The 13,384-nt window shown below is 46.5% G+C and overlaps 1 protein-coding gene across 3 annotated transcripts; it reads left to right on the forward strand.

The window, feature by feature from the left end:
* Positions 1 to 5,304: 5,304 nt before the first annotated feature.
* On the forward strand, positions 5,305 to 9,017 carry LOC130521569 (uncharacterized). Of its 3 annotated transcripts, none has more exons than XR_008949369.1 (3): positions 5,305 to 5,684; positions 6,436 to 8,708; positions 8,885 to 9,017. XR_008949369.1 is itself a non-coding variant. In XM_057025224.1 (2 exons), the coding sequence occupies exon 2, from the start codon at positions 7,280 to 7,282 to the stop codon at positions 8,057 to 8,059; it is 780 nt and encodes a 259-aa protein (XP_056881204.1). In that variant the 5' UTR covers positions 5,305 to 5,684; positions 6,436 to 7,279; the 3' UTR covers positions 8,060 to 8,866. The 3 variants fall into 3 exon arrangements, 1 of the variants encoding a protein (XP_056881204.1); XR_008949368.1 differs by lacking the exon at positions 8,885 to 9,017 and having other exon boundaries at positions 6,436 to 7,002; positions 7,116 to 8,866; XM_057025224.1 differs by lacking the exon at positions 8,885 to 9,017 and having other exon boundaries at positions 6,436 to 8,866.
* Positions 9,018 to 13,384: the final 4,367 nt, after the last annotated feature.

Here is a 13,384-nt window from a genome sequence, read left to right on the forward strand (position 1 = left end):
CACTATCTCATTTACAAAATGGCTTCCATTGTCGCTCCAGATGACCTTCGGGATGCCAAACCTGGGAATGATTTCTCTACATAAAACTTTTGCTACTGCATCTGCTTTTGCTGTGGGGAAAATTTCTACCCACCTAGTAAATCCATCTAACACTACTAGACAATATTGTTTACCTTCACATGGTGTTAGCTGAATAAAATCTAGAAAAACTGTGTGAAATGGATGATTTGGTAATGGTGTAGTGCCTGCAGGGGCCTTAAGGGCTCCCTGTGGGCTGTGTTTTACACAAATAGCACATTGTGAACAAATTTTTTTTTGAGTAGGTATGAAATCCTATAGTATAATAATGTTCATTAACCATCTGTACCATCCCTCCTGTTGAGACATGGCATGGCCCATGGCTCACTAATGCTGCCCATTTATGCATATTCCGGGGAAGGATTGGCTTGTTTCCTATGGTTAACAGTCCTTTATCATCCAGTTTGGCTCCTCGCTTCTTCCACGTGGCCTTTTCTTTTTCTGGAGCACTTTGTTGCATTTCTTTTAGAATATCATTATCTGCAGGTTCTAAGGTAAATGATTCTTCATTATCAAGAAGTGTGTTGTTATTTGCTGCAGCCTTTGCGGCTCTGTCAGCAAAGGCATTGCCTTGTGAGACTGCGTCTGTGTTGTTAGTGTGTGCAGTGCATTTACATACAGCTATTTTGCGTGGCTGCTGTACTGCTGCCAATAACTTTTTTAACAGTTCTGCATGCATGACCGGTTTGCCGGTCGACGTTTTCATCCCTCTTAAATTCCATTGTTGAGCAAACACAAACAGCGTGGAAAAAGCATATTGACTATCTGTATAAATGGTAACATCTTGTCCTTTGCTTAGTTCACAGGCACGTGTGAGTGCGACGAGTTCTGCAGCTTGAGCAGAATAGGAGGAGGGAAGTGGTTTCGCCTCCACCACCTCGTTGCTGTGACTACTGCATAGGCAGTTCTAGTGCGTCCACAGTCATCCTTTCTCGATGATCCATCCACAAATAGTGTCTGTCCTGTAGTCAACGCGACATCACTGAGATCTGGTCGCGGCAGGACCTTGGTGGAGACCTCATCCAGGCAGTTGTGCTGGTGTCCCTCTTCTGCGGTGGGTAGCAGCGTTGGGGTTTAAGGTCGTACAGCGTCGAATCGTCAGATTCGGCTGAGACAGCAACACTGCCATGCAGGAAAGATGACGTGCGGGCGACAGGAATGCTATCTTACTTTGTAGCAGCAGTATTGACACTGCATGTGGAACTAGCAAAGTTAGCTCATGATATAGCACCACTCCTGCGGAGGCTTTTACTGCCTCAGATGCTGCCACCACTGCTTTAACGCATGGTGGGAGTGCACAAACTACGGAATCTAGCTTGTGGGAGTAATAGGCCACTGGCTGCCTCTTATCTCCGTGTTTTTGCAACAAAACTGAAGTCATAAAATTACCTTTGCAATCTACGACCTGCTCAAAAGGCTTCTGATAGTCTGGCAGCTTTAACACTCCAGCACCTACAAGGGCCTGTTTTGTGTGTGTAAATGCTTCTTCAGCTTCAGGGGTCCAAGTTAACACATCAGTCATTGCTAAGGGATTATCATACACATCAATGCTTGTAAAGGGGCAGTTATTTTCGCATAATCTAAGATCCATGATCTGCAAAAATTCACAAGTCCTAAGAATGACATCATCTGCTTCTTTGTTTTTGGTTTTGGGGCTTCAAGCACTGCTGTTTTCCTCGACTCGAGAATAGCTTTACCATTATGTGTCAAAACATGGCCCAGATAAATCACTTTCTGCTTCACCAGCTGCAGTTTACTTTTGCTTAATCTATGGCCTTGAGCGGCTAGCCAGTGTAGCAATGCTAGCGTGTCTGACCAACAATCTGCCTCTGTTTTTGACGCCATGAGGATGTCATCCACGTAGACGAGGATTTGACTTCCACACGGAGGTTTAAACTTAGCTAACGATGACATCATTACCTGAGAAAAGATTGTGGGACTCTCACAGTAGCCCTGAGGTAACCTTGTCCAGGTGTACCTCCGTCCTTGAAACGTAAATGCAAACCAAAACTGGCTGTCTGGATGTACTGGTACAGAGAAAAATGCATTGGATACATCGATCACCGTGTACCACTGATGTTCAGGGTTTAAGTCATTCAGCAGAGTGTATGGATCTGCAACTAAGGGAGACCTGGGGACCACTGCAGCATTTACAGCTTGCAGGTCCTGCACCATCCGCCAGCCGGTAGATGGTGGTGACTTCCTTACTGGAAATAGGGGTGTATTTACAGGAGACTCAGGACACTCTCTGATGACTCCTGCTTTAAGCAGTGAGTTAAATATCGGAACAATACCCTCCTGTGCGTCAGTCTTAAGGGGATATTGTCTCTGAAATGGTCTATAATCTGATTTAGGGATTATTTTTACAGGTTCTGCTCCTTTTATAAGACCTACATCTGCAGGTCCTTCCGACCATAATTCAGGGGGAAGCTCTTTCAGCTTCTCCTCTTCCTCCTGCGTGAGGAAGATGTTTTCTTCTCATGAACTCTGGTCTGTGAGGTGCGTTGCTGGATGTGTCAGCAACCATGTTTTAAGGGGAATGCGCCACACCTGGAACTGATCATTAAAATCAACCTCACCCTTAGGCCTATAGGGCAGGCTGCTCCAGTGTTTTACGTCACATCCCAAGTCTTGCCATCTTTTCTTAAGCGGTTTAGCAATAGAAACATGTGGTACAGAACCTGACACTTTGAATAGCGCTGCTGCTTCGGCGGAAAGGCTTCCTGCCGTGCAGACAGCTGTCTGACCACACACATATAGGTGCATAATTACAATCATTTGTGGATCTTTGAGTTTAGCAAACTTCTCTGCATAGCTTGATGTGCCGTGTGGGTCTGATTTACAGAATCCACCAGTGCGCTCCACGTGCATGGTTACATGCAGGTCAGCTTGATTGTGGAGCTGGGCTTCAGGCTGTAAGTATGACAGAGCTTTACCATATATCATAGTGATTGGGTCAGAAAATGGAGGGGGCTGCTTTTCAGGAATGTCAAGTGACCAAAATTTACTGCACATCTCTCCTTCTCTTACCCACAGATTAACCATTCTATCTACAGACCACATCCCTTCGGCTGTGGTACGAATCATCAACTGAAGCTGAGAGATAAGATCTCTTCCTAACAGATTTACGGGACATGTGGTGGAGATCACGAAAGGGGCTTTAAGTGTGATTCCACTTACAGGGTCACAAACATCTACAGGAACTGACATTCTTTCTTTAGTTATGAGACCATTTGCTGATCTCACAAAAATCTGTGTAGAAGTTGGTGCCAGGGCTATTGGATCTCTAATTACTGATTTACCTGCACCCGTATCTACTAAGAATGTTAAAGAATTACCTAACACAGTCAGTTGTATTTCTGGTTTGCCTTCAGCAAACAGGAAGATGGTTTCTAAGTCTAAAACATCTTCTAAGTCATCTTTTTCAAATTGGTCAAATTTTGTGCCCTGATTTGTTTTAATTTTTGTGACATCTTTTTCCGGTTCTAGTCATAGCTGAGGTGGATTAGAACCTTGCTGCTGTCCTCTATTGTATCTCTGGTCACGTTGTTTCTTTCTGCAATCACGTTCCCAGTGTCCATAATTTTTACAATAATGACACCGATCATTTTCACGGGAATTGCCTCCTCCTCCCCTTCCGCCTCGGCCTCGCCCACGCCCTCGGCCTCGGCTTGGGAGAGGGTTGGCATTGAAAAACATGCCTGTTGATTGGTTCTTACTTTTTTGGCATTGTCTTTCAGCATGCATAGCATGTTGTTCATAGCGGTTTAGGTTACTAGTTCCAAAATCAACTAATTGTCTCTCTACCCATGATTTTATCTCTGATTTTGATCCCCCATGTATAGCTTGCTTTAACTGCTGTTGGTAGGGACCTTCTGGTTCTTCCGCATACGGAATTCCACTATTTTTTCGGAACACATCTTTCATTCTCATGCTATAGTCTTCAAAACTTTCGTCAGTCTTTTGTCTCGTGGCCGTAATGGCGCTGTAGTCAGCTCGTCTGGTAAAAGTAGTTCGCATGCGCTCGTACAGTCTGTCAAGTCTGTCATTTAGTTCTTGGCTGCCAGGCTGCCATGGTTGTTGAGTGGCTGGATCCACTGGGACCCAATCTCCTCTAACAGTGCCCCATTTCTTGCCATTAACGCACATGAGGACTTGCTGGGTTTCAGTACCATTAGTATGGTAACTTCTTTTAATTTTGTAATATTGCCTGGCCTGTCTAAGTTACCATCCCAATCGAACTTAGTCATCCACAGCTGAACATATGAGCATGAACCTGGATATTTGTCTTCCATGTGTTTACATGATGCTGGGATTTCGAATTCAGCACCTTTTGTGGAATGTTGGTTGCCCATGTTTGCACTTTATTTATCAGTTTTTATGTACTTGAGTGGAGATGCCTGATCTCCCGACTGAACAACCCTCAATCCATACAGGATATCTAGTTCAGTCCCTCCGCCGTGGCCTTATAACCCCTCTTTTTTAATCAGGAGAGTATACACCAAGCTTCTACCTCCGAGGAGGCGGGTGTATCTTGCCTCTGCTTCTCTCCTGATGGCCAGGCAGGCAATACCGCGGTATTTTCTGTGTAGCGCTTTTTGTGTCTTATACTCACTCCGTTGCCTCTATGGTTTCTCTCTGAGTTGTTTTAGTGCCTTCTTCCCGTCACTGGAGATGGTCGCCCTGGGAGGACGAAGACCGGCCTTCCGTCAACTCGTGATGAAAGGTCTTTCACTTCGGACGTCCTTTTGACTCCGGCTGCGCAGACTTCGGCGTTCGGTCGTCCCACGGCGCTCCTCTCCAGGTCTTGGGATCCGGCTCGAAGGACCAATTTTTGTGAGGGTGATGTTTGGTCACCCGCGCTGTTCGTTTACTAGACTCAGATCAACCACACAAACAACAGGAGGCCTTGCAAGGGAGAGCTGACGAGCAGTTCAAGCTTCCTCTCTCAACTCCGTCCGTCTGCTGCTCGCTCTCCTCTTTTATTTGGTTCACACAAGATTTGTATCAAAACAACTTCATGATTCCTTCTCCTCCCACCTCTACGACTTCCTCGTGTCCTTGAACATGATACCTCCCAGTGCTGGGAACATAACAGCTTCAATACTTGAGTCAAACACTCATACATTCTTTTTGATTAAACATTCTAAATCTACTTACTATACTTACTATAGCATTGAAACGATAATAGTAATAACAACAATAATTCTTCTCACAGCTGCCTTCCTTCTGACTGTTCTCCTCGTCTCTGTTGTGGATCTGTGGCTTCTCTGGATTCCTCCCACACACAAAATGATGCATGAAATGAAGGCAGCAGCAAGAGAAGCTCTTCATACTGAGGTGAAATATTACTGCATAACAATGTGTGTGTGTGTGTGTGCGCGCGCGTGCAAGTGCCAGGATCTACAATGCCAGCTAGGATCCAAGGTGCAGGGTTGTCAGAAGTGGGATCCTGGGTATGTCCGTCGGGACCCGACCGAGGGGCTGGTCACCTGAATCCACCAAAGGCAATTCATCCTCAAACCCCGCAATCTTAAGGAGGAGGACCAGGGCGGTCCTGATCGACGGTCACAGGATTCCTCGCATTCCACGGCTGAATTTAATTGGTAAGACGTATTTATCCTAATATTTGGAACGAATTACTGCGTAGGAGAGACGCTAACCTTACTCTACTAACCAGCGACTGCCGCTAAACAGCTTAAATAAACACGAAATCCTGTGAGCCCTTTGAGACAACACCAGGTTACAAATATAAGTAAACATCAAAGGAATTCCTTTGAATTTATTAAAATAAGACCAGGTTACGAAACAAATTTCTGTGAGATCATTGAGGCAAGACCAGGTAACAAAACGAAAATCCTATGAGCTAGAAAATGCAAGACCAGGTATCAAAACGAAGATCCTGTGTAAATCCTGTGAGCTAGAAAGGCAAGACCAGGTATCAAAACGAAAATCCTGTGTAAATCATGTGAGCTAGAAAGACAAGACCAGGTTACAAAACGAATTAAACACCAAAGTAATCCCTGTGAATTCATTGAAATAAGACCAGGTTGCAATAAAACAAGATCAGGTTACCATGGGAACCTTGCAGACCGACTGTCTCCAGTAATGGACATAATAACTAAAAAGTACAGGCCGGAAAGTTGTGCATATGTAAGGTTGTGGTGTGAACAGTATGGGTTTTCCGAGGGAGGATCGTTAAGTGTGCGACAATTGTCCGCCCTGAGGGACAATTTAAATAAGAAAAGAATGAGATGATGAGCAGAAAGAAACTATCAGCAAAAGAATTACACGCGAAGATAGTTCATGATAGAAACCTCCCCCTTCCCCTTCTTCTCCCCTTTTCCGTCTCCGCAGGACAGCTGGAAATCCGACAATGGGCCATCCGCCTCTCTCGAAACTACCTACCCGCCGCCTTATCAACCACCACCACCCAGCCTGACTGCCCCCTCGTGGCCTCCTACACCACAACGGACCTCAAGCTCGCCTCTTCTGCCTCTACCAGGTGACCTTCACCCAACAAGAAGGACTCCACCCAACAACCTCAGGGGCGGCCTGTGGGGTGAGCCTAAGAACATCATTCTTCCCTATGGCCACCAGGGGGACGAGAGAACGGGACAACAGGCCCCTGGTACCCGCCTTTACCATGCCAATGGTTCAAGTGTGAGGCCCTCAGGGCAACCCAATGTATGTGTACAGAAGCAGACATCGTGGAAGCTGCGAAACACCTCCCTCGTCTGGAGAAAGGAGGAGCTACAATGGCAAAAGCTCTGACTGACTTCTTTCGAGACTATGTCCCGACATGTCGCGAAATGGCCAGAATAATGATGAAGGTCTGCTCACCCACACAGTTCGCGGCTGTAAAAAGCATCTTCAGTGGCCACTGGCAGCCTGCAACAATCAACTGGGCGTCAGCTGGAGCAGGTGATGACCCTCGTGACACAGCCTACAGGGACTTCACCACCCGCCTGATCACCAAGGTAACCGAAGACTTTAAAACACAATGTGATCTCTCCAAGGTTTCTGTGTGTGTTCAGGCAAAGGATGAGGGACCACGGGACTATGTCCAGCGTCTCATGATAGCGTTCGACGACCACAGCGGCATGACCAAGCCTGACCCTTATCCAGGCCCAGAAGTCACCCCGTATGAAACCCTCCTGAAACAACAATTCCTTCAATTCCTGCTGACACGCGACTCTCCATGGTGGTAAAGCACGCTGATCACCAATACAAACAACAGCAGGAAAGAAAGACCACTACAGAGGAAGAGGACAAGCATACAAAGAGAGCCCTGCAGCAGAAACAATTGGCTCTCCTTAAGTATCCTCCACCAGATGGCGCCAGACGACACGACAGAGGAGGCCCTCCACATGCCCCATCTCGAGGCCCACCACAGACACAACAGCAACCACCGAACCAGGGGCAGAAAGAATCAGACACCTGCTACTACTGTGGTTGGAATGGACACTGGTCCATGGACACTGGAGGAGAGGAAGAAGGCATGGCAGAGGGTACCCGCAGGGCAGAGGACGGGGACACTCCCATGCGCTGCGCTGTGTCTCTCAACTTGTCTGTGTGTGTCTGTCAACTTGTCTGTGTGTGTGTCTGCAACTGTTTGATGTTCAAACGCTGCAATGTCTTGAATCCAGCCACCCTCCTCCCCACCCTGGAGAAGGGCAACCCTCATGATTGCGTGGCAGAACTCTTGGTGTCTTGTTCCCCACGTCTTGACCTCATGGATCAACCTCTTATCAATCCTGATCTTGTTCTCTTTGTCGATGGGTCAGCATCCCAGGATCCGGACACGGGCCGGTGCAAAGCCGGTTACGCAGTCTGTGACTTCCGCGGCATTGTTGAATCTGCATCATTACCATCCAACTACTCAGCCCGAGCCGCTGAATTGGTGGCCCTTACCAGAGCTTGCGACCTCGCAGCCAACCAGTTGGTTACCATCTACACCAATTCTAGGCGTAGTTCATGACTTTGGAGCATTGTGGAAGCACAGGGGTTTCCTCAAGTCTGACGGCGCTCCTATCTTGAATCATCGGCTAGTTCTTTTGGACACTGTCCTTCTCCCCTCACAGGTTGCGATCTGTAAATGCACCGCTCACACTAATCTCTCTGACCCTGTATCTGGAAGAATCTCACTAAATCTCTTACAGAAATCCAGGCACAAGTGATAGAAGCACTGCCGTCTCCAGTGGACCGACAGCTCCATCAGTTACAACCAGGGGACTACGTGGTGATCAAGGACTTCCGGGGGACTAGGTGGAACCAGAAAAGGTGGCAAGGTCCATTCCAAGTCCTGCTGGTGACTCAGACCACGGTGAAAGTAGCCGAGAGAGCAAGGTGGATCCACGCGTCCCACTGCAAGAAGGTGCCAGAACCGAAGGAGCCGGTCAGTAGGGAGTGAAACTAGCATCCCTGCTGCTCCAAGTGGCAAGCCACCAACAAAAGAACGAGATGAGCCTCCAAGGAAAGCCTTTGCATCCCAGACGACGGACTGACCTGATCCTGAGGAAATTCCTGTGTGTCCTGGGTGTGATATCAATCGCAGCAGTACTACTCATCTTCTCCCTAGTACCACACAAGAAACCAGACTTTACAATTCATCCGAACGTGAACTGGAAGTAGGTTATAAAGATGGACTAAGTTGCTGATGTATATCAAGTATACTGTAAAAATCAGGTTGATCCAAGTAGGATAAAAAGGGGGAAATTGAGATGGAATTTGAGTGTGAAATGTAAATTGAGTGCAAAATTCCTGTGTAGTTTTTCGGCCCCCCCTTCCCCCCATTCATTTAAAGGTATCGCCGCCTTTGGAGCTGCATGATGACCTCCGGCCCCGCTGACCCGTTTGTGTGTGTTTCTGTGCTCTGTGCCTCTCCTCTCCAAGTCCTCTCCTCTCCTCTCTCTCCTCTCCTCTCCCCCTCCCTCTCCCCCTCCCCCTCCCTCTCCCCCTCCCCCTCCCCTCTCCTTCTCCCTCCCCTCCCCTCCCCTCCCCTCCCCTCTCCTCTCCTCCTCTCCTCTCCTCTCCTCTCCCCCTCCCTCTCCCCCTCCCTCTCCCCCTCCCCCTCCCCTCTCCTTCTCCCTCCCCTCCCCTCCCCTCCCCTCTCCTCTCCTCTCCTCTCCTCTCCTCTCCTCTCCTCTCCTCTCCTCTCTCTTTACCCAGCCGGCCATCAGCAGGAGGGTCCCCCTACATGAGCCTGGTCCTGCTCAAGGTTTCTTCCTGTTAAAGGGGAGTTTTTCCTTGCCACTGTTGCTTGTCTGGGGTTAGGCCCTGGGATTCTGGAAAGTGCCTTGAAACAATTTTGATTGTATAAGACGCTATATAAATAAAGATTGATTTGATTTGATTTGATTTACATTTGGAATATTGAAATAAAGGAGTGGAAGCAGTGCTCTTCATTAGCTGGTCCTTAGCATGCAGTGCGGGTGTTTGTGGGCCCTCTGCAGGATTTCTGCTCCTCTTTTATGCATTCATCCCTCTTGTTTATGTTGCTGTTGTTTGTTCACAGGCTTTGTCTTTTGTATTAGCAGAACAAATTTAATCAGAGCTAAAGGAATACAAATCAGTGCTCAACCACCAAACGCTATTTGGTCTCCTAATAAAGAACTGGGGGAGAGGATGGAGAGACTCATGAATGTGTTTTCAAGAGCTGAGGAGAAATGTAGAGGAATTTGAACCTCTTAACTAAATGATCCCAATTGTGGCACCGCAGGAAGGTTGAGTTGAACTGGAGGGAAGAGCAGGACAGTTTCATGTTCAGAGGAAGATATGACAAACACAGCTTATCTTTAAATACGGATATGAAATACATCTATGGTGAACCACATCAGTCTGACACTTGTTAGGCACATTTAACGAAGATCATATCGGCTTGTTCCATTTGCCCTTTCTGAAGGTATATTTTTATTCCTCACTGAATGTGCTGCTCTTCTCCTCCTCCCCCTCACAACAGGCGCACACCTTGACCCCAGCCCCCTCCCTTGCTTTCCCAGAAGTACGCTTTGTTTCTCACTGTTAATTGGCACAATCTTCCCTGTGTTTCATGTGTCCATCAATAAATTATTTAATGTCTGAGAGGTTAAAGGAGCTGTACAACTGGGAAAGTGTAGCACACAACACCAGTAATAAACATGAAAGACGTTGGGTTTTTTTTAACTTCAGAAGGCCAATATTTTACAATTTTCACATGAAAATGATCGGTAGCTAAAGCTTTAGAATAATGGGCAGCAACCTCAAGGCCACAATGCCTATACTGGAATTCTTCTTCTTCAGATCCAGATGCCAATCTTCAGATTGCTACCAAGGCCTGAAAAAAATGAGACGTTTGCCAACCTGCCTGCAGGTTTGTGGCAAACACAATTCCAGAAATTCTGGTACATTCCAGGTGCCGGTATAAAAAGATGTTCTAAAAAGTGTTAGAGGGTTGAAGATGGCAACCATTTTGTTAAATTTCATTTGTCATTTTGGTAAGAGCACTGGTTCCAGAACTTTTCTATGCCAAGGCCCCCAAACAGCATTAGCTTCTGTCCAGGATCAGAATCAGAATCAGAGTACTTTATTGATCCCTTTAGGGGGTGTCCATTAGGGAAATTAGCATCTCCCCAAAGAAACGTACAGCACTGTTTAAAATATTAAAAATAATAAAAATAAAAATAGAATAAAATAAAATAAAATAAGAAATAAAATAGAATAAATTAAAAATAGAATATAAATATAAAATATAAAACTATAGAAATGTAAATAAATGAACTGAATGAATGAATGAATGGATGTCCCAGTATTATGTTATTGCAGTGTTGTTCCAGTCCTTCTGTTGGCCCTCCTCCCCACCAGTGAGGAGTTGAACAGTCTGATGGCTCGGGGGATGAATGAGTTCCCCAGTCTGTTTGTCATGGAGCAGGGCAGAGAACATGGTACTGATGGAGTGTTACTACGGGAGTAACCCCAGCGAGAGAGGGTGCATGCAGAGGATGTGGGCGAGATGGGTACTTCGAAACCCCACATCCTCACTGACTAAGAAGCGGCTCTTAGCTCAGTGTTCGAATATCCGCAATAAGAAGCTGCTATCACAGCTAGAGATTGATAAGTCACGCCGGTGTGCCTCACCCACGGTACAAATATGCTACGGCAAGGGGGAGCCAGGACGCCAGGTCAGTTCATCATCACCCCACAATATCGAGATTGGGTACACAGCCCCAATGACAGACGGAATCGGGACAAGGGCAGCTGACCTGAGAGAGAGAATCATGGAGTCCTGGGGGAACCCAACTACCTCCCTGCCAAGGCTAACACACAAAGTACCAGACGAATCTCTACTGGAAGACTTGAACATGGCGCTGTCAACCATCCCTACCACTACCATCACTGAGACCAATCAGCTGATGTATGCAGCGGCAACGGTAATCCTACAGATGCTTGGCTATAAGATGAAGAGCATGAATAGCCATAAGGAGCAAATGGCCCCATGGAGGAGAAGGCTAGAGGCAAAAATCTTGGCAACACGGAGAGAAGTCAGCCTCCTAACAGAGCTGAGTAGAGGCGTGAATCTAAGGACAGAGCGGCCCAAGAAGTACAACAAACTGCCCATACCTGAGGCATTGGATACTGCTAAGCAAAGGCTCACAGCCCTGGCTACCCGACTAAAGCGGTACACAAGAGAAGTAGAGGAAAGGAGAATAAACAGGGTGTTCTCCACTAACCCAGCAAAGGTCTACTCTCAATGGCAGGGCAACAAGATGACAACATACCCCCCCAGGGCTGAGACGGAACAATAGTGGAAGAGTATCTGGGAGAAAGAGGCAACGCATAACACTACTGCCCGATGGCTGCAAGACCTACAAGCTGAGCACAGCCAACTCCCAGAACAAGACCCAGTAGTCATCACCTTAGCAGACATCCAAACAAGAGTGTCCAAAATGAAGAGCTGGACAGCACCAGGGCCCGATAAGATCCACGCCTACTGGCTTAAGAAGCTGACTGCACTCCATGAACGCCTGGCAGCACAAATGAACCAGCTGCTAACATCAGGGGACCACCCAGAGTGGCTAACCCAAGGCCGGACAGTCCTCATAATGAAGGACCCCCAGAAGGGCACAATACCGTCCAACTACCGGCCCATAACCTGCCTCAGCACCACAAGGAAGCTTCTATCAGGCATCATAGCGGCTAAGATCAGCAGGCTGTTAAGTCCTCTGAATTTTGTGTTAAGTCCTTTACATTTTTGTGTTATTTATCATTATTATAAAGGTTTAAATAGGCTATTTAAAGATTTAGTCATCTTTCATTTGTTTTGAAGTTGAGCATTTTAGTGTGAAAGGGGGGTGGTGACTTCCGGGTTTACGGTTACTCTCAAGCCGTTAAATTTGCTTTGGAGCTATACAGGACCACACTGCCCATTGGTAAGCTAATGTTAAGTTAGTTAATAGTATAATAGTATAATTTGTACATGTAAAAGATGATAACTGTTTGCTGTGATATTTACAGAATGTTTGTTCTAGTAAGCTAGTAAGTTTAGTAAGTTTGTTCTGCTAGAAGCTGATCGCTAATTAGCGTTTACGCTAATTCGCGCTAGCGCGATAAGCTAACTTAGTTAGCATCTCAGGCTACCTTTAGCCAGCTTTCTTCTGCATGTAAAATGTTAACTTTTTACTGGTAAATACTGTCTTGTGCTGTATAATTTAGTGATTTTGATCCAGTGTAATTCATTTAGACTATATGTGCAGCTAAATGATTACTGTCTAGTGACAATTTTACATAACTTTTCATTTTGGATTAATTTCACGTTTATGACCTGTGGTCACAGTGATTAAAAATAAAAGAACATCATAAATAACCACGAGTTATTACTTCCGTGTGCTTCCTGTGGGCCTTTTCGGAGGGCCAAGACTCAAAAGTCCGAACACAGGCACATGGATCAATACATGAGCAGAGCACAGAAAGGCATAGGGAACAACACCAGAGGTGCCAAGCACCAGCTACTGGTCAACAGGGCAATCGCCCAGGACTGTAGGATGCGGCACACCAACCTGTGCACTGCCTGGATTGATTACAAGAAAGCCTATGACTCAATGCCGCACACATGGATACTGGAGTGCCTAAAGCTGTATAACATCAACAAGACACTAAGAGAGTTCATCCAGAACTCCATGAAGCTGTGGAACACGACTCTGGAGGCCAACTCAAAGCCAATTGCGCAGGTGAGCATCAGATGTGGCATATATCAAGGAGAAGCTCTGTCCCCCCTGCTGTTCTGCATAGGCCTAAACCCCCTCAGCCAGATCATCACCAAGAGTGGCTA

The sequence above is a fragment of the Takifugu flavidus genome, chromosome 2, assembly GCF_003711565.1.
Source record: "Takifugu flavidus isolate HTHZ2018 chromosome 2, ASM371156v2, whole genome shotgun sequence".
NCBI classification, from domain to species: Eukaryota; Metazoa; Chordata; class Actinopteri; order Tetraodontiformes; family Tetraodontidae; genus Takifugu; species Takifugu flavidus.

Bases quoted from the DNA above. Each gene is read 5' to 3' on its own strand.
- LOC130521569 (XM_057025224.1), top strand. From the start codon at position 7,280: ATGGTGGTAAAGCACGCTGATCACCAATACAAACAACAGCAGGAAAGA.